Consider the following 24,627-nt stretch of genomic DNA (forward strand, 5'->3'; position numbering starts at 1 on the left):
AGTCCGGGCAAGGAAAATGCAGTAGATGTCATGTTAATTTTTCTTAATTTCAGGTATTTTACAGTTGTGACCGTTCAACTGTCATTAAACGTCCGAATGTTTGCTGGGCAGTGTTTTAAAAAGTGCACATAAGCTAGATGGTTTTAACCATATAAAATTACATTTTTGGTGATACTGGAAAAATACATACTGAAATAAAACTACTGGTTGAAAACTTTATGACTGTGGTTGTACAATATATGACTCACTAATACACTGCAAACTCCCTTAGAGTGGGGCTTCCACAGAGAGAGAGAGAGAGAGAGAGAGAGAGAGAGAGAGAGAGAGAGAGAGAGAGAGAGAGAGAGAGAGAGAGAGAGAGAGAGAGAGAGAGAGAGAGAGAGAGAGAGAGAGAGAGAGAGAGAGAGAGAGAGAGAGAGAGAGAGAGAGAGAGAGAGAGAAGTTCTTGCCTCATTAATGTATTGTTTATTTTTTTCAGTATTTAATTGACAAATTATCCTTTCAAATAATTAATTGATGAGTTACATAATTGTCCATTTAGAATTGTTGAATGGACTGAGTCAAGTTTGGTGCACTTTATATATTTCAAAACATGGTTTTTTTTTAATGATGCATATAAATAATTTAAATGTTAATTTAATGAAATATTTCTATTTTTTCATTACCTCACCCTTGTTTTGACAAAAACGGAACCTTGCTGGATAATATCATGGAGAAACTATTTGTTCACAGTACATGGCTCAGTGAGGATCTGTGTAAAGGAGGAGATACTCAGAAATCTGTCTGCAGATTGTTACAACCCAGACTGGAAGTGGTGGGCTGTAATAAGAAAGGAGACCAAACAGAGGAGTGGGGGTTCAACAACTGATTTATTTAACAAAAGTAAGGATTTACTAAAGCAAGTTAGTGAACAGAAAATGGCCAGTGAGGACTCTCCACCACACAGGAGAGACCCAGTGAAAGCAGAAAAACAGTAGGCTTTGTAGGCAGCACCACACCCTGAGCCCAGGTGCCTCCAAGGCTGCTTAACGAGCTGCCTACAACAGAAGAAAAACACAATTAAACACAAATGAAAACCCAATGAGACGGTGGGGGCATCACAACACGTTCAGGACTACCCAAACACCAGTAATTCTTGACTGCACTGATCTGCTTTAGTAAATCCTTACTTTGGTTAAATAAATCAGTTGTTGAACCCCCACTCCTCTGTTTGGTCTCCTTTCTTATTACAGCCCACCAATTCCAGTCTGGGTTGTAACAATCTGCAGACAGATTTCTGAGTATCTCCTCCTTTGGTATACAGATCCTCACTGAGCCAAGTACTGTGAACAAATAGTTTCTCCATGATATTATCCAGCAAGGTCTTGTTTTTGTCAAAACAAGGGTGAGGTAATGAAAAAATAGAAATATTTCAATAAATTAACATTAAAATTATTTATATGCATAATAAATAAAAAAAAACATGTTTTGAAATATATAAAGTGCACCAAACTTGACTCAGTCCATTCAACAATTCTAAATGGACAATTATGTAACTCATCAATTAATTATTTGAAAGGATAATTTGTCAATTAAATGCTGAAAAAAATAAACAATACATTAATGAGGCAAGAACTTTTTAAACTTGAACATACCTACACCCACAAGTCTATTTTTACCTGGTTAAAACCATCTAGCTTATGTGCACTTTTTAAAACACTGCCCAGCAAACATTCGGACATTTAATGACAGTTGAACGGTCACAACTGTAAAATAATATCACAGGAATTAGGAAAGAATAATATGACTTCAACTCTATGTTACTTGGCCGGACTCAAACCTGGATCCCCCAGAGTGTGAGTCACCCGCTCTCCCAGCTGAGCTATGCCAGCAACTGCTGAATATCAGATTTTTTTATATAGATAGCTAGAGAGTAAAGTGCGGGGTAAACTAACCAATCAGAGGATAGGGAAGATCTGCCACAGGCCACGCCTCCAGAGTGCCAAAACTCCTCACAGCCGAGCGAGCGGAATTAGGAACCGAGCGCGCAGAGGCTGCCGCGCGCGCACGTTTTCCTCTGCCGTGTGCTCGTTGGCAACGCGCGCACGCAGGTTTGTCACTTGTGCACATCCTTGTGTGCTCACAGACACAGTTTGCTCCCTCTCAGTGCACAAATGACCTCTCGCCATGTATATTTTCGCTCGCGAGTCCCGTTCACACGCGCGCTGTGGACCCAATGCGCGTGCACGGGTTGTGACACGGGTCTGACGCGATAGGACTGCTCCTCTGTGTTGGTGCTCCTGTTAATCTGACCGTGGGAGCAGCATCTATATTTCATAAGAAGCCAACGGATTCCCTGACTGAACACATTTACTACCAATCGATCAGACATCACCTCTCAGAGGCACACACACACACACACACACACACACACACACACACACACACACACACACACACACACACACACACACACACACACACGCACAGAATGTGGATCTGAAAAAAGCTGAGAAAAACCCTGAATTTGGCTGTTGGCTGCCAAAAGAAATGGCTGAAACTGTAATAAGGGAGTTGTAAAGATTTTACAATAATAGAAACAAGCGTTTAAATCTTTTAGAGAAGTTGAATGACAACATGACATCTGATATCTAACTCTAAACTAATGTTTTGAAAGAATTTTGTTAATATACATGTTTACCATTTTAGTGCACTAGTCTATAATATGACATTAAAAAGAGAAAGTTTAAAAGATTTATATGAAAACAAGTTTGTGTAGAATACGTATCTCTTTGTCTCTGTTGTCTCTTATTCTTGTTTCAGGCAAATGTAAAACTCACAAAGCACTCAGCAGCGTCGTCCATGATTCCCAGCTGAAAGCGTTGCTCGTCTTGGAAAGTCTTGGCCAGAGCGCTCCGCAGTGCATCAGATGGCAGAACGCGCTCACTGCTGAACTGGAACTGGGCAAAGATACTCTGCAAATGCACACAAACATAAAGGAAGCATAAATGTTTTATTGACTGCTGGCTGCACGTAGAATCTATTTCACAAACACTTCCTGGGAGACCTCCACTTTGTTGGCGTGGAGACATTTCTGTAAAGAAAACAAACGACCCTCTGTGCACACCTGTCTTGTAGTGACATTGTGTTCTTTTCACCGAGCCACAAAACACAAGCCGGTTTCCAACTTGTCTGAAGTTAAGTGCTGCAAACATGGTCCGACTGGGTTGAAACAAATGCCACAGCCAAGGCCTCCCTATCAGAAGATATCAATAATAAATGTCACTTTTATCAAACCAAAACAGCCCAGAGAAAGCTTTGGAGCAGCAGATAGGGACTAAAATAATGCAAGCGCTAAGAGGGAGAGCTGGGCCACTGAAGTGTGTTTTCAGGGCAGATTCGGATATTTTGGAGAGGATGGGACAGCTGACATCACACACAACCATTCAAAGTTTTTGCTCTATTTCCTTTGAGTTGTTTCTGTCTGCAGGAATCTCTGTCCTTCCCTGTAATTCTTTGGTGATTTGTGAAAAAATAAAAAATTTAAATGCAAGCACAAACTTAATAAATCTCCTTCAGAGGAATGCAATGAAGGGCAACAAAAAATCAATAATTAAATCGGTGAATGTTTTCATCTGTGAACATTTTATAAATGGTAAATGGCCTGCATTTGTATAGCGCCTTCTTAGGGTTCTACAACCCCCGAAAGCGCACACAGTCAGTTATTCAGACATTCACACGCTGGTGGTGATGAGCTACGATGTAGCCGCAGCTGCCCTGGGGCACACTGACAGAGGTGAGGCCTGTCAAACGCTGGCGCCACCGCTCCCTCTAAACACCAACAGCAGGCAAGGCGGGTTAATTGTCTTGCCCAAGGACACAACAGCAGCATTCTCTGGTCGGATTGAACCTGCAACCATCTGATTGCTGGACAACCCGCTCTACCTCCTGAGCTACTGCTGAACCTATAAAACGTTTAACATTCACAAATGCCATTTTGATGCTTTTTCTGTTATCTTCTTAAAGATCATTAGTGTTTGGGTTTATCTGAAAAGAGAAGACAGACCTGTAGGATGGTTGGTGTCACCAAATGTTTGTTACTGTGAGAATTTAAATAATAAAAAGAAACTCATCTTGAAACTTAGCTGAAAGAATTCCTCCATCTTCAAGAGGCATCCCCGATTATGTGTATGAGGTGTTTGGGTTTTAAGTCTTTAAATTCTAACAAGAAAAAAAATTATATACGTCTTAATTTATTTAGTTATTTTTGCATTTCTCATTCATTCAGGGCAATGAAAGTTACACCATAATGCAAATTTGTTGTCATCGTCTTCCTCTGCTTATCCGGGTCCGGGTCGCAGGGGCAGCATCCCAAATAGGGAGCTCCAGACCGTCCTCTCCCCGGCCACCTCCACCAGTTCCTCCGGCAGGACGCCAAGGCGTTCCCGGACCAGATTGGAGATGTAACCTCTCCAACGTGTCCTGGGTCGACCCGGGGGCCTCCTGCCGGCAGGACATGCCCAAAACACCTCCCCGGGGAGGTGTCCAGGAGGCATCCTGACCAGATGCCCAAACCACCTCAACTGGCTCCTTTCGATACGGAGGAGCAGCGGGTCTACTCCGAGTCCCTCCTGAATGTCCGAGCTCCTCACCCTATCTCTAAGGCTGAGCCCGGCCACCCTACGGAGGAAACTCATTTCGGCCGTTTGTATCCGCGATCTCGTTCTTTCGGTCATTACCCAAAGCTCATGACCATAGGTGAGGATTGGGACGTAGATCGACCGGTAAATCGAGAGTCTGGCTTTCTGGCTCAGCTCCTCTTCACCACGACAGATCGGCTCAGCGTCCGCATCACTGCAGACGCCGAACAAATCCGCCTGTCGATCTCCCGATCCCTCCTACCCTCACTCGTGAACAAGACCCCGAGATACTTAAACTCCTCCACTTGAGGTAGGACCTCTCCCCCGACCCGGAGTTGGCAAGCCACCCTTTTCCGGTCGTATAATGCAAATTAATATTAAAATCAAGATTGTTAATGAGCTGGCTACAAAAACGCTGAGATGCCACCCTTGCAAACTAAAACTAGAGCGATATCACATTATGATGTGATCATTTTATTATTTTAACATTATATCATGTCCTTACACTATACACGTTTGTCATGTTTGTGCAGCACTGTGCAAATGTGATAAACATGTATAGAACATGATAGTTTAATGTTCAAATGTCCACATTATATTGTATGGCCAATTAAATTATCACTTGATAACATGACATCTCTGTGTTTCCACAGTTAATATTACTGAAATGTATTAATGTCTCACCAATTACTCAAACATCTCCATTTGTTTAGTGAAGTTCAGTGGCTGTTTCAGTGAGATGTAGGGACTAAACTGTGCTGTACCAAGCAGCTGACGTGCCAGGTTAGGGGTTAATTAGCCTGTTAGAGCTCCGACGTTTTCTCCTTGACTCCTCCACCATGTTCACAGCAGCCAGTGGTGCCTCTGAAACAGCTGTTTGAAACTCAGAGATGCAGACTGCTCTGCACTATCTACATATTTGTGTTTATTACAATTAAAATGTGTGTAAAAATGGCTGCTTAGACAAAAAAAATTGGGGCTCTTTTAATTTAAAGTTGTGAAATTCTGAACAAACATTTTAAAATATTATTTCTAAATTTAATCGGTCAGTTTTTCATGCAGACTGAACATGTCTCCTACACCTATCTCCTGCATTAGCTTTGATAGAAAATAGACGGTGAAACACTAGGATTAGAAAAGCCTGACAGATCTACAACACACTGTCACTTAACATTCATGGACTCACCCATCTTGAACCGTGACGAGGAAGGTTGTTGTTGTTTTAATGTCCAAGAAACAGACGAGCAGACAACGTCCTGACTAGTAGAAGCTAACCGTTATTATTAGCAAAACCACCACACAGCAAAACTCCTCCAGGCTTGTGTTGTTTGTGAAGGCGTTGCTGTTATCCAATCCAAGGAGAGATATCCAAATATCAGAAAATAAGACTCCAAATTCTGCCGTGTTCTTCCAATCTCTGCAGCAGCAGACTTGTCTGTGCTGATCCAGCTGTTTCTGGGCTTTTATTGCCCTGAGTATGGCTCGCAAGGCATTCATTCCTACCAGAGACCACTGCCAATGTGTTGATAAAACAAGTGAACTACACATTTAAAGTGTTATGAAACCCTTTAGATGCCCAGATGATTGTGACCAGCATAATAAAACATACAGAACCTTGGAAGAAGATAATGACATATTAAGGAAATTGAGAAAAATATGAATGAAGATATAAAATATTTTCACAGTTGGATGTTTTTACAACTCAACTAAAACCTCTAAAACTCATTGTTTTCATGATGATTTAAGTAATTTATAACACTTGTACTCCATTTCTTACTTTGCATATTTTTATCTGCACTTTTTAATTTACGAATGCCAAATAACAGTTACACTGTATATGGGGTGGTAACCTAATATAATAATGATTAACTTTTATGCAATCATCCTGTGTTTTTACAGTTATTTGGTTATTGCTGTTTTTACTTTGTTTTTAGCTCTTTTAAAAATGTAAGACATGAAGAACTAACCTATTATTGCACCGAATTTTGTATTGATTTAAATGAGTGATGTCAGAGGTAGCAGAAACGTGGACATTAATCATTGTTGGTGCATTGCCAAAAAATTCCCACTCCTCTATATTACTAAATCTGAACCTGAAGTGAAGCGAGTCGCGTCTGAGCACACCAGCAGAGTTGAAACAGAGGACATGACTTTTTACTAATGCTGGACAAAAGAGACCTGCAGCGTCCAAACAGGGAGAGATAAAAGAATAAATGGCTTTCTCCAGGTTGCCGGCAGACAGAAATGACCTATTTTACTGTAGGTAAGAATTCTTCACCAGAAAAATTAAGGTGTTTTTTCAACTATAACTAAAACAGCCTGAAACAGAATTGAACCTAAATTGACCTGGCACGTACTAACAGCAGTGGAGGTAATTCTGCCTCTGATTAGATGGCCGCACCTAAAACACTGCGTCAGGTGAAAAGTATTCCCAATATCAGGATCCGTGAGTCATCTCTGCCTGTCCACAGTGAGTCCATTACAGACCACCATCCAGAGGCGACTGCTTCATGTCTTCATCTCTGGTTGATGCTTTTCCATCAAATGTTCGTTCATGTTTTTCTCTGCAATCACTGACTGGTACATCTGTCAGTGTAAACTGGAACACTGACTGGAATCACTACTGGTACATCCCTGAGCACCATGCAGCATAAACTACAGTTTATGGAATAAGACAATCAGGTTTGTAATTAAAAGTAAAAATATTGAGAGGAAAGAAAATATGGGGATATTTGGATGGACATTTTATGTAGATTAAAAGGTGTGATTTTAGCTTACATCTTGAGTTTTCTGGTATTTTATTGAGTTTATTTAACTCAATTCTTATTGGCTGCCTTGTAAATCCAGATGGATTTTATTTCACAAATTAAGAATTACATCAACATTTCTAATCTGTCAACGGAATAGGGGCAGTTAATCTATACGGGGCGCTATGGCACCACCGTCCATGACTTGAAGGGTAGTAAAAAAAAAAACAATATACACCCACTGGCCACTTAATTGGGTATACCTTGCTAGTACCGGGTTTTACCCGGTACCCCTTGTAAGAGGTACACTTTTTGCCTTCAGAACTGCCTTAATCTTTCGTGACTTAGATTCAACAATGTACTGAAAACATTCCTCAGACATCTTGGTCCATATTGACATGAAAGCGTCACACAGTTGATGCAGATTTGTCGACTGGACATCCATGATGCAAATCTCCCAGTCTACCACATCCCAAAGGTGCTCCATTGGATTGAGACCTGGTGACTATGGAGGCCATTTGAGTACAATGAACACATTGGCATGTTCAAGGAACCAGTCTGAGATGATTCCAGCTTTATGACATGGTTCATTATCCTGCTGCAAGTAGCCATCAGAAGATGGGTACACTGTGGTCATAAAGGACTGGACATGGTCAGCAATAATACTCAGGTAGGCTGTGTCTTTGCAACAATGATCAGTTAGTACTGAGGGGCCCAAAGTGTGTCAAGAAAATGTCCCCCACACCATTACGCCACCACCACCACCAGCCTGAACCATTGATACAAGGCAGGATGGATCCATGCTTTCCTGTTGTTGATGCCAAATTCTGACCCTACCATCCCAATGTTGCTGCAGAAATCAAGACTCTTCCGATGAGGTAACATTTTTCCAATCTGCTATTGTCCGATTTTGGTGAGCCTGTGTGAATTGTAGCCTCAGTTTCCAGTTCTTAGCTGACAGGACTGGCACCCGGTGTGGTCTTCTGCTGCTGTAGCACATCTGCCTCAAGGTTCCACGTGTTGTGCATTCAGAGATGCTTTTCTGCATACCTTGGTTGTAACGAGGGTTTTTTTGAGTTACTGTTGCCTTTCTATCAGCTCGAACCAGCCTGGCCATTATCCTCTGACCTCTGGCATCAACAAGGCATTTTCACCCACAGAACTTGTGCTCACTGGATGTTTTCTCTTTTTTGGGCCACTCTCAGGAAACCCTAGAGATGGTTGTGTGTGACAATCCCAAAAGATCAGCAGTTTCGGAAATACTCAGACCAGCCTGTCTGGCACCAACAACCATGCCACATTCAAAGTCACTTAAATCACCTTTCTTCCCCATTCTGAAGCTCTGTTTGAACTGCAGCAGATTGACATGACCATGTCTCCTAAATGCATTGAGTTACCACCATGTGATTGGCTGATTAGTAATTTGTGTTAACAAGCAGGTTTACTCAATAAAGTGGCCAGTGAGTGTATATTTATATTCCTCCAGCTGTCAGTTTTGCTTAACCCTCCCACTGTCCTAATGGGTGTGACCCCGCGAGGAAAGTTGACCATTGAGCAGGGTTGATGGTTTATCCTTTGAAGTCCATATGGCAGAGGTGAAGAGTGAGCACCACCTCACCCCTGCCACGTGGACCTCAAGGGATAAACCATCAATCCTGCTCAATGGTCAACTTTCCTCGCGGGGTCACCCATAAAGACAGTGGGTGGGTTAATTGTGAGGACCTATACTGTTTGTCAGAGACTAGACGTGGAATGAGCTGAGAGAGAGTTCAATGTGGTGTGTGATGAGACCCAAACGTGGAAGTGGGAACGCTGGGTCTAATCTTGAGACGTCTGCTTGTGTCTGGAAGGGAAACAAGAACGAGTGGGTGTGCTGGCTTACTGGTCAGGTGACGGTATATAAAGTTTGCTGGGAAGTTCTGAATACTCGGCATGAATCTTGATAAGAAAAGATGACTGAGTGGAGAGAGGAAGAGTGGTATCAGTTTTAAGGGTGAACGTGATGACGTGAAGGGGGCAGGTCCCGTTTGGCGGTTTGATGGTAAATGAAGCTCTGAGAGGTGGTTCCTTGACTAGAAGGTTGGGAGGTTGTGGTTGTGATAGCCTACATCCAATCTGAATGATTGCCTCCACATTTTCATCAGCAGTCTCTCATTAAACAGATAATTTCCTGCACCAGACTCACTAGTTTCCCTCTTGGGGCACTGTGAAAAGTGCCCCTTAATGGCAGCTTAACAACTAATTGCATGTGATTATAGGGAGAACTGGAAACTTTTGGGCCAATTAGCATCCGTGAATTGAATGCCTCTGAGAAGATGGCCGACAGCACCCCTGCTACAGAAGACAGCTAGTGTGCATGCTCAAAAGTTCCTTCCTCATTCAAACACGCTCACTGTTGACTAATTGTAATGTTGAAAACAGGATATCTACTTCAATGTGGTGTTTGTGCCACCTACTGGCAGAGCTGAATATTGCAATTTGGGGTGTATGCTTTGCCACAGCAGAAAAGAGACAAGCAGGCTGCTGGAGACTGAAAACTCAAGCTGGCAAAAAAACTAAGAACAAAATAAAATGTACATTTTAACAAAAACTGAAATTATTGACTGCACTTGCTCTTAAAGATTTACACATTAGGCTTGTGTATTTAATTGAGTATCTGTACTCAATAGTATTTATATAGTTTTATAGTTGTCTTTAACTATAAAACTGCTTATTTAGAGAAGTTCCCTTGTAGATAGCATATCTGAAATTATTCCAGTTGTCTTAACCACAAATTTCAGACTTAATTATTAGAAATATGGGCGATGCTTACAGACATTTTCCCTGTTTTTCTCCGTGTCTGGTTCAATGATGCGCATTTGTGGTTCTGGACTTATTTTCCCACAAAACCTAAAATAAAGCTTCCCCCCGTTTGAAAATAAGAACTTTCTTGGTATCAAAATGCGTCTTTAAAATTCACGGACATCATATGTGAAATCCATGGCACACAACAAGCGGAATTAGAAGATAGCGTTTTTAGCCCCATTGACATGCAATCATTTTTTTCGTTCTTCCGGGGACCCATGGTCCGGAAGTAGATGGGAGTGACTTAGGCTCTCTATTAAAAAAAACATCTTTGTGACCACAAAGCTGACAAATTCATGTTCTTTTATTTCATTATTTACTTAACAAAAAAAGTGAGTTCCTTTATGTTAAGGTTAGCCAAATGGAGTGGTTCCAAAGTTTACACCCAAGCCTTGTAGTAGAATTGTTTAGAAAAACAATATTAAGTCTAAACATGGTATTAATTTAGTTCATAATCATTTATTGACAGAAAATTGTAATACATTGTTTTGTTATGAGTTCAGTTGTACGACATTTAGGTGACATTAAGCATTTATTAAAATGGCTGTGATCAGAGCGGTGTGAAAATGTTATAAAATAATAGGCGAGCTGACAGTTGGCAGCCACGCTGATGGTGTGTGTGTGTGTGTGTGTGTGTGTGTGTGTGTGTGTGTGTGTGTGTGTGTGTGTGTGTGTGTGTGTGTGTGCACTGACTGCAGCATTGCACCAAGGAGAATGGAGGGGGAATATACCCTACAGAGGGAGGAAGAAAGAAGGATAAGGAGGAGAACAAGAAAGGATGAGGTGGAGCGAGTAAGAGGTGTGTGTGTGTGTGTGTGTGTGTGTGTGTGTGTGTGTGTGTGTGTGTGTGTGTGTGTGTGTGTGTGTGTGTGTGTGTGTGTGTGTGTCAGGCATCCATCTGGAGGTGTGTTTGTGGAACTATTCCCTGGCAAGAGAGATAGTGTTGCAGTGATTTCCAGATGAAAAAAAATCACAGGCCTCCTCTGACCGTGGTGTCTCTATAAGCTGCAGATAATTCACACATAACTCTCCCAAAATAAAACAAGGAAATTATCCTATTTTACATTTCTTGATCTCTTACATAGTTGTTTAAAAATTTCACACACCATTGAAGTTAATTTGGTGCGTGTCTCACTCGGTTATTCAGCAACTTTAATCTGTGTGGCTGTGGGGGAGAACAACTACAAACAAGCTGTAAGAGCAGCGTTACAGCTGTTAGTTGACAGGTTGGTTAATGAAAGCTGACGGGAAAATGGGAATGCTCAATGCTGTGACAGAACCTTTGATTTCTGCACCCACAGATGACTCACACAATCTTGGGTACATGTGCAACAAATATCTGGAGGTGCACGTAAAGATTTGTGTGTTTTCTGTTTGGCGTCCCAGTGTGGGCTGTGCTGGCTCAGCACTTTCACCCAGCCAATTAATTACAGTAGAAGTGCTGGAGGTGGAGCATGTGGAGCACACACATTGGTGCCACTGCACAAGTATGACATCAGGATCCTCTCAGAAACACACACGTTTGTTGTGCAACAAATGACTTTAGCAGAGCTGCATATGGTTGGCTCAGGAGAGTATGTTACAGATCTTAATCTTCTGCAGTATCAGCACCTGCTTAAACACAAGTGAGATTCAACCTGCTCTGCTGTAAAGAAGCGTGAATATGCATGAGCAGTTTCTGGTACAGGTAACTCCATTCTGGTGCACATTTAAGGGGTTTTAATCCATTAGTGAAGGAACAGGGAGGATGGATTCATGTACAAAGAATGAAAAGGAGAAAATTTGATGTTAAAGAAACAAAAGTTGAACTTGAGCCACCAATGTCAATAAACATTTACTTCAAGTATCATCGCTCACTCTTATTTCAGCGACTGTGAGCATTAAAGCCTCAGCTGATGAGTGGGGTTTTAAACATTGCTGTTTTTGCCTGTAACAAAAAAATCTGGATAACATATAGGTTCACCACTGCCAGCTAAATGTAATCATCTGTCCCATGGATCAAATGACTGATTTAGGGGTTACATTTTGTGAAGGATTTATCTGATATTACTTTTTACCTTGTTGGCCAAAAACTTCATTTTATTTTCATTTAATTAATTCATTTGCATATCACTTTATCTGCCACCAATCAAGGGAGCCCAACAAGCTGAGCGCCATACAAAGAAATGTGACAATAGGACTCACTGAAAAACAATAAAAATGGAATGAATAAATATAAAACCCAATAAATAAAGCAGATTGATCTAAAATGCTACTTAAGACAAGGCTTAGAACTCCAGATTGATTTAGATTGTCTGATGAACAATGACCTTGTTCCAGGTTTCAGGCCAAGTACTGCAAATGCTCGATCACCTCGGCAATTCACGTCTAGACCTAGGGACCACCAACAGATCCTTGTCCATGAAACAAAGAGATCTATTTATTTTAATAAGCGCTTATAAGCAGGGAGGAGCGGTTCCAGCAAGTGAATGGAAGACATTGACTAGAACCTTGATTTCTATGTTGTTTTTCACAGGTAGCCCTTGTAGAGTCTTATGTGTTATGCTCCCACTTCTTCACTCCAAAGATAAAACTTGCTGGTGCGTTTTGGACCATCTGCAGCCATGAAAGTGTGGAGTGACTCAGTCCAGCATAGATTACAATCGAAATACTTTTTGAGAGCTTCTTCGACCTAATCCTAGACAACCACTGAAGCTGAAAGAAACGAGAACAGACCGCTGTATTTATTTGGGAGTCGAATGTTTCTGCAGAATCTAACTTAACACCCAAATCTGAGATTGCAGTTGTCTCCGATTGGGCAAACAATAGGAGGTCCCCTTTATGCAGCTGGAGCTCATTTTTGGTAAAACGATGACCTTGGTTTTGCTCCCATTAAAAGCCAAACAATGGGAAGCCAACCATGAGTGCACCTCTTGTATACAGTCCACTAAAGTTTCAATTGAACCCAATGATCCCTGTTTGACTGGCAGATACATTTGACAGTAATCGGTGCACAGACACAATCTGATGTAGTAGTTGCAGAAGAATATCTCTAGTGTAAGCAGGTAAACATAGAAGTACTGTTTCAACCTCCTGGGACCCAAACTTGTATTTGGTTTGATTTAAAAGAAGAATCATATCTAGCATTTACAGATTAGTCGACTGTAATTAACAGAAACAAAGTTACAAACATTTAAATTAAATCAAAATTAATTAAATAAAATGTTGTCAAATATCCTAAAAAAAAGAAAGGCAACAAATAAATATTTTTTATCTAAGTCAATATAAAGTGTCTATAAATAATGACAAAAACGTGTAAGAAGAAGAAAATAAAATTTTAAAGTGCAAGGAGCCAATATCCACATATGTGGACACAGGGCCCAAGGAGGTTAAAAACAGTAAACTATTTTACTCCTTGTTCCCACCGTCTCCCTGAATTATTTTTCACCAAAAATGTTCCGGTATTAATTCATTCATGAAGAATCCCCCTCTCACGGTGACCCTCCCTCCCTCCCTTTGCTCCAGCAGCACCTCCTGCTCCCATTCACATTCTCTCTTGTATTTTTAATCCCAAATTTTAAAACAGATTATCTAGCCAATTTGTTCCTAGCTGTGAGGGAGTAAATGTTTGTGTCTTCTTTGTCTCTATATGTCCCTGTGATGAACTAGTAACCTGCAGGATATCCCTCACCTTTTGCCCAGTGGCTGTTGGATAGAAAGCAGCTCTCGTGACCTTTTCCAGGAATAAGTGGTTTCAAAAGGTAGGGGAATGTTAAATGAATGTGATGATAAGTATTTTTTTGTCACGTTTTGCTTTTCAAGCAGGCTCTTAATTTACTGTGCCTTCTAAATAATGTGCACTTCCCTTCTGAGGAGGAAACTCAAATGCAGTGGTGTTGTAAAAGACTGAGGCTAATGATGATGGCAGAATGAGGGCTAAACACACTGGTGTTCCATAATAGGTCTTCAGTTATAACCCCCACATGCTCAGTGCAGCCCAATGATATTTTTTTCATTCCTATTAGCATTAAATCTGAAAACAAAACATATATTTTTCCCCTCTTACTCCCTGTTTCAGTGCTTTTTTTATGTGATCGAAATACTAATAAGAAAAATAAGTTATTTATTGTGCTTTAAACTAAGGATACAACACTTACTGTTTATAATTAATTTATTATAATTTATATGTTATTGATTGTTTAGGCTTGACTTTATGCAGTTTTTGATGTGTGAACAAGTAAATACTGTTTTAATCACTAAATCACACAACCTTTTTTCATAAATGTGTAACTGCACTCTGTGTAAATTATTTTAAGCCTTTCCATCCAAGACTTTTTCAGATGTAAATCGTAGTGCTTCAGAGATAAAGTCTACTTGTTATCAGAGTATACATTTGAGAAGTTATTCTTTCAAAATATGCAACTGTATAAGGCTGGGCATCGTTGATAAGGGGAACATATGGGTTAATTCTCCCGTCTTTATAAGCCGTACCAGAACTTTCCCTGTGTCTTTACCTGAGGATACATAAATTACCTTTATTTTACAACTCAGTAAGTTTAATAAAATTGTCCAAAATTGTCCATTTAATTTGAAAATTGTAAATCATTTGGCATGGTAGCAACAAATAATAAGAAATAAAACAACTTAATTGAAATAGTTTGATTGTCAGAATGCAAGGCACTTGGTTTAAAACTCCCAGGTGCAGTGGAAGTCCCATTTCAAAGCCTTTCTTAATAGTGTGAGAAAATCTATATTTGCATTCATTTGAAGAGATTAGGATGATTTCATCAGGCACAGTCCAAATAAAACTCTATAAACAAGAGAACAAAGATGAAAATATAAAATTATTTGTTTCAGTGCTACAAGCAGCCCTGCACAAAGAATAAATGTGATTCTGAAGTGGTATTTACTATTAGTGAGCCTGAGATCAGTGGACTCAGTGGTCTCCTTCAAAAAGCAGCTGAAGACTCACTTGTTCAAGCTGGCTTTTGTATGACCTTCTTCACCACTCTCTTTATTCTGCTCTCCCCACCTATTCCACCTTCCTCAGGATCCACTGATTTCCCTCTTTCCTATTCACTCTCTCTCTTTCTTAACATTTTTTCTTTTAAATCGCAATTGCCTATTCTTGCTCATTTGAAATATATTTTTAAACATTTTCGAAATGCTTTTTTATATTTTTACAAATTTTATATTTTTTGTTTTTGTTTTTATGAAGCGCCTCGTGATTTTTATCTTGAGAGGCGCTATAGAAATGATATTTTCTTCTTCTTCTTCTTCTTCTTCTTCTTCTACTTCTTCCTCTTCTTCTTCTTCTTCTTCTTCTTCTTCTTCTTCTTCTTCTTCTACTTCTTCCTCTTCTTCTTCTTCTTCTTCTTCTTCTTCTTCTTCTTCTTCTTCTTCTTCTTCTTCTTCTTCTTCTTCTTCTTCTTCTTCTTCTTCTTCTTCTTCTTCTAGTGAATATGGCACCAACAGTTGCACATATGTTTGTTAAGTCATTGTAAAAGCTGAATGATTAATATAAGTTTTTGAACATATTTTCAAGTAAATGACTTTTCCACAGAAGTTATTTATGTCTGCAAGAAAATGACAAATAGTTGTATTTTTGTATTCTCACAACAAGGCTCAATAAAAAAAACTGCCATTTGGAAACAAAGCATTTTATAGAGGTGATATAAAGCTGGGCCGTCTCCATGTATTGTGTTTTTGTTACTTTATTTTGCTCTCAGAGAAAAGGTTCTTGTTAGAGGTCAGAAAAGTGACCACATTCCTACGTCTGGATGTCTCACCTGCTATACTTTATAAAAGCATGTTTCTTAATTTATCAATGCAATTAATTTTATAAAATTAAATTTTGTTTTACTTTGCATGTTAACACAAATGAATGTCTCCTTTCCTGAAGGATGGAGGTTTATCAAGTGTTGTCTCCTACTGTCTCCCTACCTTTCCCTGGTCAGACTAAAACTTCAGCCTAAACCACTAAAGGCTAAAAAACATTTCTATCTATGAAAAGTTGAGCATTCCCATAGATGCAATCAGCCACTGCTCTTCATCTCTGAATTTTAAACTTGTGTTAAAAAGAGGGAGTCATTCTGATTTGGTTAATATTTAATAATGCTGTTTGTGTAATGCCCCACTGTTACAAAATCACATTGCCATGAGAGGCAGCCAGTCCATAGGGGGCACTAGGGTTCTGCCCCACCAATCTCACAGGAAGAAGAAGATAGGAATAAAAAAATATAAAAAAAATACATAAAAAGCACAAGACAATCAGGAATCAACTCAGTGTGACGTTGCGACATTGGATAACATGAATTGAGTGGACTTTTTTTTTTACCATAACACAGATTTTTATGGTCAAAAAGCAGCTAAGGTAAAACTACATTCATGCTTTAGATTTCATGAAATTTACTTTGTTGGTTTTGCTGCTGAGTTCCTTGAGTTTCACAGGTAGCGTAACGGTACGTATATTGTTATAAAGAGGTGGGTCTGGGCTTTAATTAAAACGGCTGGTTCTGTGAACAGGATCATGTTGCTACTGTGTGTTTTTCTCAGTATGTGTATTTAACTTTTTTTCAGCCTTTTTATTTAGCGTCATTGGGTGTTGTTGGGGTAGAAAACATGGATTCTATCATAAGAATGGTACTTCTGTAACCCCTAGTTGTGATATGTGGTTAACACATCTGAAAACACACAGCATAAACGCGCCCCACCAAACAAAATGTCACCAGCCGCCACTGGTTGCCATCATCTCGCTTGCTAAGGCTGACTGTGTGTGGGAGATATCTTGACTGTAGCTGCAAACAGTCAAAACAGCTCACAGTTTTAAACAAGGATGTTGTTCAATATGTGGAGTTTGGTATGAGGGGTAGGGGGATGAGTCTTAACTATGGCAGAATGTTTTGATGAATTTCTGCAAAACTTACTGAGTTAAGAGTGTTGGTTGACATTAAACCCATGTTTATGTTTATGTTTATTCATTTGGCAGATGCTTTTATCCAAAGTGACTTACAATTTATAACCTATAGGGCATGTTGTGATCTGTGGGGAAAACCGGAGTACCCGGAGGAAACCCACGCATGCATGGGGAGAACACGCAACTCCACGCAGAAAGGCCGCAGCCGAGTTTCGAACCTGTGACCTTCGTGCTGCGAGGCAACAGTGCTAACCACTGTGCCACCATGCAGCCATGTGGGACATATTGCTGGATGCTGCGCCACAGAGTGTCTGGACATCATTTGGAAAGATTGGAGGTAGAGAGACGTGTCACACTCTGCATGCCCTCGTTTTTGTGCTGGCATTTTTAAACACCACTGGATAAAGATGAGTTTAGCTCTTGAAATGGGTGGAAGTGCATCAATCCAAAGCCATCATGAAAAAAAACCATACTTGCAAATTGGAATACGGTTTTAGTAATCTTCTTTTGTGATAAGAGCCAAATTCAAAAAATCATTATTTCGTTCAATTTCTGACCCACTTAATTGTCAGTAGGAAGTTGGTGTTTACTTTCAGCAGTCACTGGGTGGAAGGTGGACACCCTGCACAAGTCTGCAGTTCATCACAGGGACACACAAGGAGTCACATCTACAGACTATTAAAAGTCTCCAATCTAACTAACATGCATGTTTTTGGTCTGTGTTAGTAGCTGGAGGAACCCAACATGCCCTGGGGGGGGGGGGGGGGGGGGGGGGGGGGGGGGGGGGCATGCTAATTCCAAGCAGAAATGTTGCACCAGTAGACCCCCTCCCCCACCCTCAAAATTGTAAAATTTAAATTAATAATAGGATTAGGAGAGCACATTGAATTTCTTCTGTGTATGAAAGGTGCTATAGAAGAAAAGCTGCCATTGATTACCCATTCCTTTATGTTCATCAGAGCTGGTGCATAACGTGGCTGCGTAGCTTCAGTCAGCTGGTGAGTTTCCATCAAAGTTTACAAATGAATGACCATCAGTGAAGTAAATCTGACTAACTTGGATTGCTCTCTATGTCTTTGAACCGCTCAGAAACACACCAGAATAATTGGATTTGGGTTTTCTGCAACACCTATACAGACAAGTGCAGGACCAAGAGTGTTTTACCTTCAGAGCGCAGAAGATGCATGAGTCCTCCATGCACTTGTGACTGGTAAGCTGTCGAAAGCTTCTGCGGAAGATGTCGAGATGCCACAACACCTAAGAGACAAAACATGGGCTTTAAAGTGCTTCCGATCAGATTTGAATGATGCTCTTCTACATAAAGTTCCATTTATGCTTTTCTCCTCTTTCAGTAAGAAAGGGGTGCATCTTACCCAAAACAACCACGCGGAGGGCTTGCTAAAATTGCTGCCAATTGGCAATGCTTGCTTTAGTGAGGTCTTTGGGTTGATTACATGAAAGCTCATGGTTTCCATAGTAACTGAAACACAGTCTGGTTATTTTTGCAGGTGCAAAGCTAGAAAATCAGTTGAAAGCATCATCAATGACATAAAGAAAGTTAAATGCTGGATAAAATACATAAGTAATTATGTTTTATAATTAACATCCACATCAGGAAAAGTGGTGCTGAGTTCTCACAAAATAAAGAGCAAGCAAAGTAATGTCTGCAAAAAGAAACCTTTCATTTAGCTGAATGCTGGAAGCTGATATTTTTGGATTAAACTAGAGCTCAAACAGGCTGTTACTGCAGCCGCGAGGAGCCCTTCTGTTACCTATAGCTACAGTGTAAGGTTCAGGTATCACCATGGCAACCTCAGCCTCATTCATCTATTCTTATGCAGAGCTTTCTTGATTGGTCTTGATTAATTTAATCTCCCCACATGGAAGAGAAATGATGCAGAAGAGTTGGCGTAGACGATACAATAACGGAGTCAGATTAAAATTAGACAGTCGCAGGTTTTTAAGCTTTGGTTCTGTCTTTCATTAAAATGTTAAAGATTTCTCAGGGTCTGGAGACATGGTGCAAACCTGCACACACAGGCGTTGCTTTAAAAATCTAATTCTTAACCGAAATGACTCACCGTTTATAAAATGATTGTAGTGAATCAACACCAAAGTCTGCAGCTCACTTTGGCCTTCAGCCATTTTCAGCTAATTGTTTTCCACAAAATCTCCAACCGAGTACGCTCCCTGCCTGGTCATTTTAGTGATAAATGAGAGGCAGAGTCTGGAACACTGCAGAGCATGCAGCACAAATCTGAAGGAACACATGAAAAGTGGATGAGAACTAAAGCCTGCCTGTTTCTCTGACTCTCTCCTGGGCCAAATTAAAAGAAAGAGCTGTTAGAGGCTTCATTCAGAACGCTGAAAGATAATATTGACATAACAATGTCTCCCAGGCTTTGACTGAGATCTGCAAAGTACAGAGGAAAGATCAACTCAGAGGACGAGATGTGCTTCAGCGTGTGCAACGCAGGCCTGTTCTCCGAGTGATAAGTAGAGGAAACAGGAGGCAGCGGATGACAGACTGCATGCTGACTCCAGAGTATGTGTTCCATCTCTCCGGCTTCTCTGTTTCTTCTCCTCTCTGTAGTTTATTTGGTCGTGATGAATCGGTTTCCAGCTCGGCACTGCAGCAGCCACAAGGAGGGCGAAATCTCCCCTCTCCCCCCTCTCCATACAGCATCCATCCCTCCTTCATCAGCTGTTCTGATCTTCTATCATTCCTGCCTTTTGTTTCATCCCTCCATTTCTTTTATTTGCAGTTTTTATTTAAACAAAAAGCCCCATCTCCTCTGCTCAGTGAGGACAGATGATTTCTGATACAGAAATTAGTTCCTTCGCCATTCTTTTAAATGAAAACGATTCAAAGTAAGACTTTTAGTTTCCCTTCGGCCAGCTCTTCTCCTCAGACTAATTAACTCTAAAGCCATTAAAAGCAAAGTAAAGCACATGAATCATTAAACACAATAATACACAGATTACAAAATAAATTAACAAACAGGCTCCATGTGTAAAATATATTTTCCATATTTTTAGGGCTTTAAATCCTCTCGTGACTGTAAATTTAGACAAAGATGCTTGTTTGTGTTGAACACCTTAAACTTTAGAGTTTGTAAGTGGGATTGTGACTGAATGTTAAGTAGTTTTAGAAGAAACACCACGCAGTATTTTGTACTTTTATGCTACTTCCATCAGATAAACCTGCTATAAATACGCATTATCATTGCCATTTTTCCCAGCAGCACAAGCAATTAGTAGAAAACAGCAATAGATTTATCATGCTTGTTATTATAGAGCTGTAAAATATCAAAACAATAAAATAAATACCTAATTTATTGGTTAATATCTAACCATAGTGGTGCAAAATATGGTGGTATCAATAAATGTGCCATATTTCAGTTTATTCTAGGAAATATAAAAGGAGTCAAATAAAGATTTGATATCCAAATCTATGTCAGAGTTTGGAAAAAATGTGTTGTTAAGCTAAATCTGTTCAGGTTCAGATGATATTTTAAATGTTACACATGAATAAATGGTTTTAAGATCATATCTGAAAACCTTTTTTCAACGTTCAGACTTTAGTTTTATTTTTTTGTCTGTTGTACGATCCTATAATTTTCTATTGCATTTTACTGAGGATCCATAAATCTATATTTCAATAATATAAATAATTAGTTAAAAATCTGCATTTATCACCTGCAGGACTTGAATTGAGTGAAGAGAACAGCAAGGTTATGTCTATAAAAACGAGAGTATCTAATGCATATGGGTTAAACATGAAATTTTGTCAAATTAATCTTTTTCTTAATACAAATCTTTTTTTTTTTGGGGGGGGGGGGGGGGGGGGGGGTCTGAAAAGATTTTTTAAAATGTATGGCTCCTAACAATGTAATGATGACAAATTTATAGTATTACCTTTTTAACTCATTGTAATAAATCATACCTGACTGCAAAATGTCATTTTCCAAATAAATGAGTTTTGTTTCCAAACATGGATCTAAAAATGATTTGCATAACATAAATATGTCTTTTCATGGCCCAGTACTTACTGACAGAAAATAATTTTTGCACCTTATTCAAATTTTTCCTGTTTCATTTTTATAATATAAATGCTTTGAATCTTTTTTTTTTTTTTTTTTTTTTTTTTTTTTGCAAAATCCAGATTTTATATGACTCAAAAGACATTTTTTACATAAAGACCAATTTTCTTTGCAGGAGTAAAGGTTAGGAAATACCATGAGGGTGCTTCCTTGTTATAAATCAAATAAAAATAAAAATCCCCCAGAGATTTAAATGAAGTCATTACGTAGGTTTTCATAATCTGATCAACACTGAAACACCTGCCCCACACTGCTGTCAGCTCTGCCCTCTGCGTCCTGTTCTTCCTGTTCTGGTCTCCTATTACAGCCTGTGGTGATGTCATCTCTTTTCATTGCATTTATTTTATCAAATAAAACAGCTACCAATGCCATTGCCAGCTCTATTTTTCCAACCTTTTTGACCATAATTATTTCTTTTACCTGTAATTTTGATGGTAAATATCTACTGGAATATTATTTCAACCTATGTCTTCTGCTCACAGCTAATAAATTACACTAAGAAAATCACTGTTTTCTGACCAATGATCCCATTTAGGAGCTCTATCCTAAGCCTCTTAAATTCAGAACAATCCCAGCATTACAATACAATAAGTGTTAAAAACTAAATATATATTAAATTTTAATGAAAAAAACATTCAAGGCAGCAATAAATTCATACAAATATAAGAGATTAGTCAACATGGAGACAAGTTTTTGTTTCACACCATATTCAAACCGGTTAATTGTTGCAATCTTATTCATTATTCCAGGATATCTATAACACTTCAAAAACAGGTTAAAGTGAAACTTCACATCAGTGTTGTGTTTAAACAAGTTCATTTAACAACTTCTCAAGAACTTGTTCATATAGTTTTTGTGAACTGAAATTGCTCGTATTTTGCCTGCTCAGTCTAAATTTAAGTGAGCATGCTAATTCTGGCGTTTGTGAATGGGTTTATGAACGGCATTTACTTTAGAGCAAGCGCTCCAGACTTCCATGGTTAATCGTGGCTAAAGCATCCTGTTAGTTAACCATAGACATCATAAAGAGTAGAGTCCATGTTGTTAACAACAGGCCTTATTGTGGATTCCATTTACCTCGGAGGAAAAAACAACTACCCAACACTTATTTTAGAGGCACCCTTAAGTGTGTCTTGTAAAATAAATACCTTTCGAGGAGCTGCTATGTTGAACCTCGAAGTGGGATTACAAACCTCAGATTTTCCGAGTTCAAGATGGGGGAGATTCGGGGGGGGGGGGGGGGGGGGGTACCGAGTACAAATGGAACGTGCCGATATACGGGAAACATCCAATCCAGAGACACTAGTCACAGAGTCGCTCCAGTAATCATTAATTAATTCATCTATTTGCTTTTTGAAATTGTATTATTTATTTTTATTTCTTTGGGCAAACAAGTCAGAAAATTAATTCACAAAAATATAAAAATGTACTGAATTAAAAGATAATTAATGTTTAGATCTTAGGTGTGTTCTTGCTGTGTCGTGGTTCTAATTCCATGCTGTCGTTCTATTTTTAAAACACAGAAACAGTTTCTGTGTTTTAGAAATAGAACGACAGCATGGAATGTTTAGATGTTTTTCCCTTTTAATAGCCTGGTTTCTCCCTCAGATTATTTAATAATTCTTCATTTAAATTCAAACTGCAAGTTTTTCCTCGTGTAATTGAGAATATACTGTAGGGTAAGGGCTGAACAGGTGGCAACCGTAGTAAAAGCTTGCTGCAATGTGTAGAAAAATAGAAGTAGTTATTTTTTTGAACTGTGAACTTAGGGTCTCTACACCAGGGATTCCCTAAGTGTGGTGCGCACACCCCTGGGGGTGCGAGAGCTGCCGCTAGGGGGTGCGCGAGATGAAAAGTGTAATGGCTGCGGAGCTCAGAGAAGTCTGTCATATGTCACCATTAGCGTAGCCAGAAACTCATTTGTGGGTGGGCCTAAGAAAAAGTAAGTGGGCCCAATAAATGTAATTGAAAACAAGTATATTTTGCATGTGTGTGTGTGTGTGTGTGTGTGTGTGTGTGTGTGTGTGTGTGTGTGTGTGTGTGTGTGTCCTCCGCATGTGCCCTAGCTTCATAATAATAATGCGCTCCGAGCTTCAGCACTCTGACCTGCGCACGCTGTCATTAGCAAGATATGTTCCGTATTTGATCATTTTTAACGATGTTGGAGAAACCTGAAGGTGGTGAGTCTTTCTGGCAGATCTTAATTAACACCCTGTCTCATGCAGGTGTTCTGACATTGTAAACCTCACACACAGAACATTGTGGATGTAACAAAATAAATCACGAAATGATTCCCATCTGAGCATTTTAGCATTATTATATTATTATATTAGCACACTGACTGTGGGACAGCATTCTAAATGTGTCAGGCTATTGACAGCGCGCTGAAGATCTGAAGTTCAGAGTGTGTCTGTCAGAGGTCAGATGCGTTCCAGCGGAACCACGGCTCACGGGTGCACTTGTGAGCACATCTGGGCTGGGCATTAGTAATTTTACAACATTGGTTTAAATAGCGCCAATAACGAGACGCTGTGACTGGAGCAGCTCATGGAGCTGTGCCGCACACACACACACACACAGATTCAATAAGCACACGCTGCGCCGCGCCGTCAGACTGAAGGCAGAAATTAGCGCTGCCGTGATAAAAAAAAACTTTTAAGAAGTTTTATAACAACATTTTTCATTCCAGGTCAAATTAAGATATTAGCCTCTATTTTGGGATGACGTATGAAATTCGAGTCCGCTCCAGCCAGTGACTCCTCATGAACCTGACCAAAACTACTGCAGCATTTGTTATTCCAGTCCGCGTGGCAGCGGATCGCAGATTCAGCCACACCATAAAACAGCAATAAGTTGGTCTGAGGCAAAAGTGAGCCTCATGGCTATATCTTTTCCATCTTTTCCCCTATAGACATTTGATTACGCACAAGTAGGTGACCAGGTTTACGCTGAGCAGAAGGAAGGAGAGAGCTCTGGCCACAGGTTAAACGTTCCTACTTTAAGAAAACCGTTAAATTGCATTGTTTATGTACTACCTGGGCACTCTAAATATTTATTTAAAATTAAATCAAAGGAAATTGTATTGGTATTGAATGTTTATTAATTACTATTTAAAAAATGAAAGTGATGAGGGAAAAGGTCGATCATATTTTTTTAACCCTGTCTGTCTAGTGACTGTTTAGCTTGACGTCTGATATATATATATATATATATATATATATATATATATATATATATATATATATATATACCGTAAACCCTCTAATACAGGCCCGGGCCTGTATTTGACTCAAGCTCATCAAGCTCCGGGCCTTTATTGGAAGGAGGGCCAGTATTAGAGGCAGGCCTCTATTTCTATTTGAGCAAAATGAACTAATGGTTCACTGGAGTTTTTGACAATTAATATTGCGCCTACATTT

At 39.6% G+C, this 24,627-nt stretch overlaps 1 protein-coding gene across 3 annotated transcripts in view; it reads right to left on the reverse strand.

Annotated features, from left to right (window-relative positions):
• usp54b (ubiquitin specific peptidase 54b) overlaps positions 1-24,627 on the reverse strand; it is a 76,904-nt gene that overhangs the window by 40,829 nt on the left and 11,448 nt on the right. For all 3 annotated transcript variants that reach the window (XR_001573241.3, XM_015962910.3, XM_054749296.2), the window contains exons 2-3: positions 18,270-18,362; positions 2,820-2,954 (exon numbers count right to left, since the gene is read on the reverse strand). Coding sequence is in view for 2 of the 3 variants with exons in the window: in XM_015962910.3 (XP_015818396.3) it covers positions 2,820-2,954; positions 18,270-18,362 (228 nt within the window). In the remaining variant the exon portion in view is untranslated. The remainder of the gene's footprint in view (positions 1-2,819; positions 2,955-18,269; positions 18,363-24,627) is intronic.

This window comes from Nothobranchius furzeri, chromosome 16, assembly GCF_043380555.1.
Source record: "Nothobranchius furzeri strain GRZ-AD chromosome 16, NfurGRZ-RIMD1, whole genome shotgun sequence".
In the NCBI taxonomy this organism is placed as follows: Eukaryota; Metazoa; Chordata; class Actinopteri; order Cyprinodontiformes; family Nothobranchiidae; genus Nothobranchius; species Nothobranchius furzeri.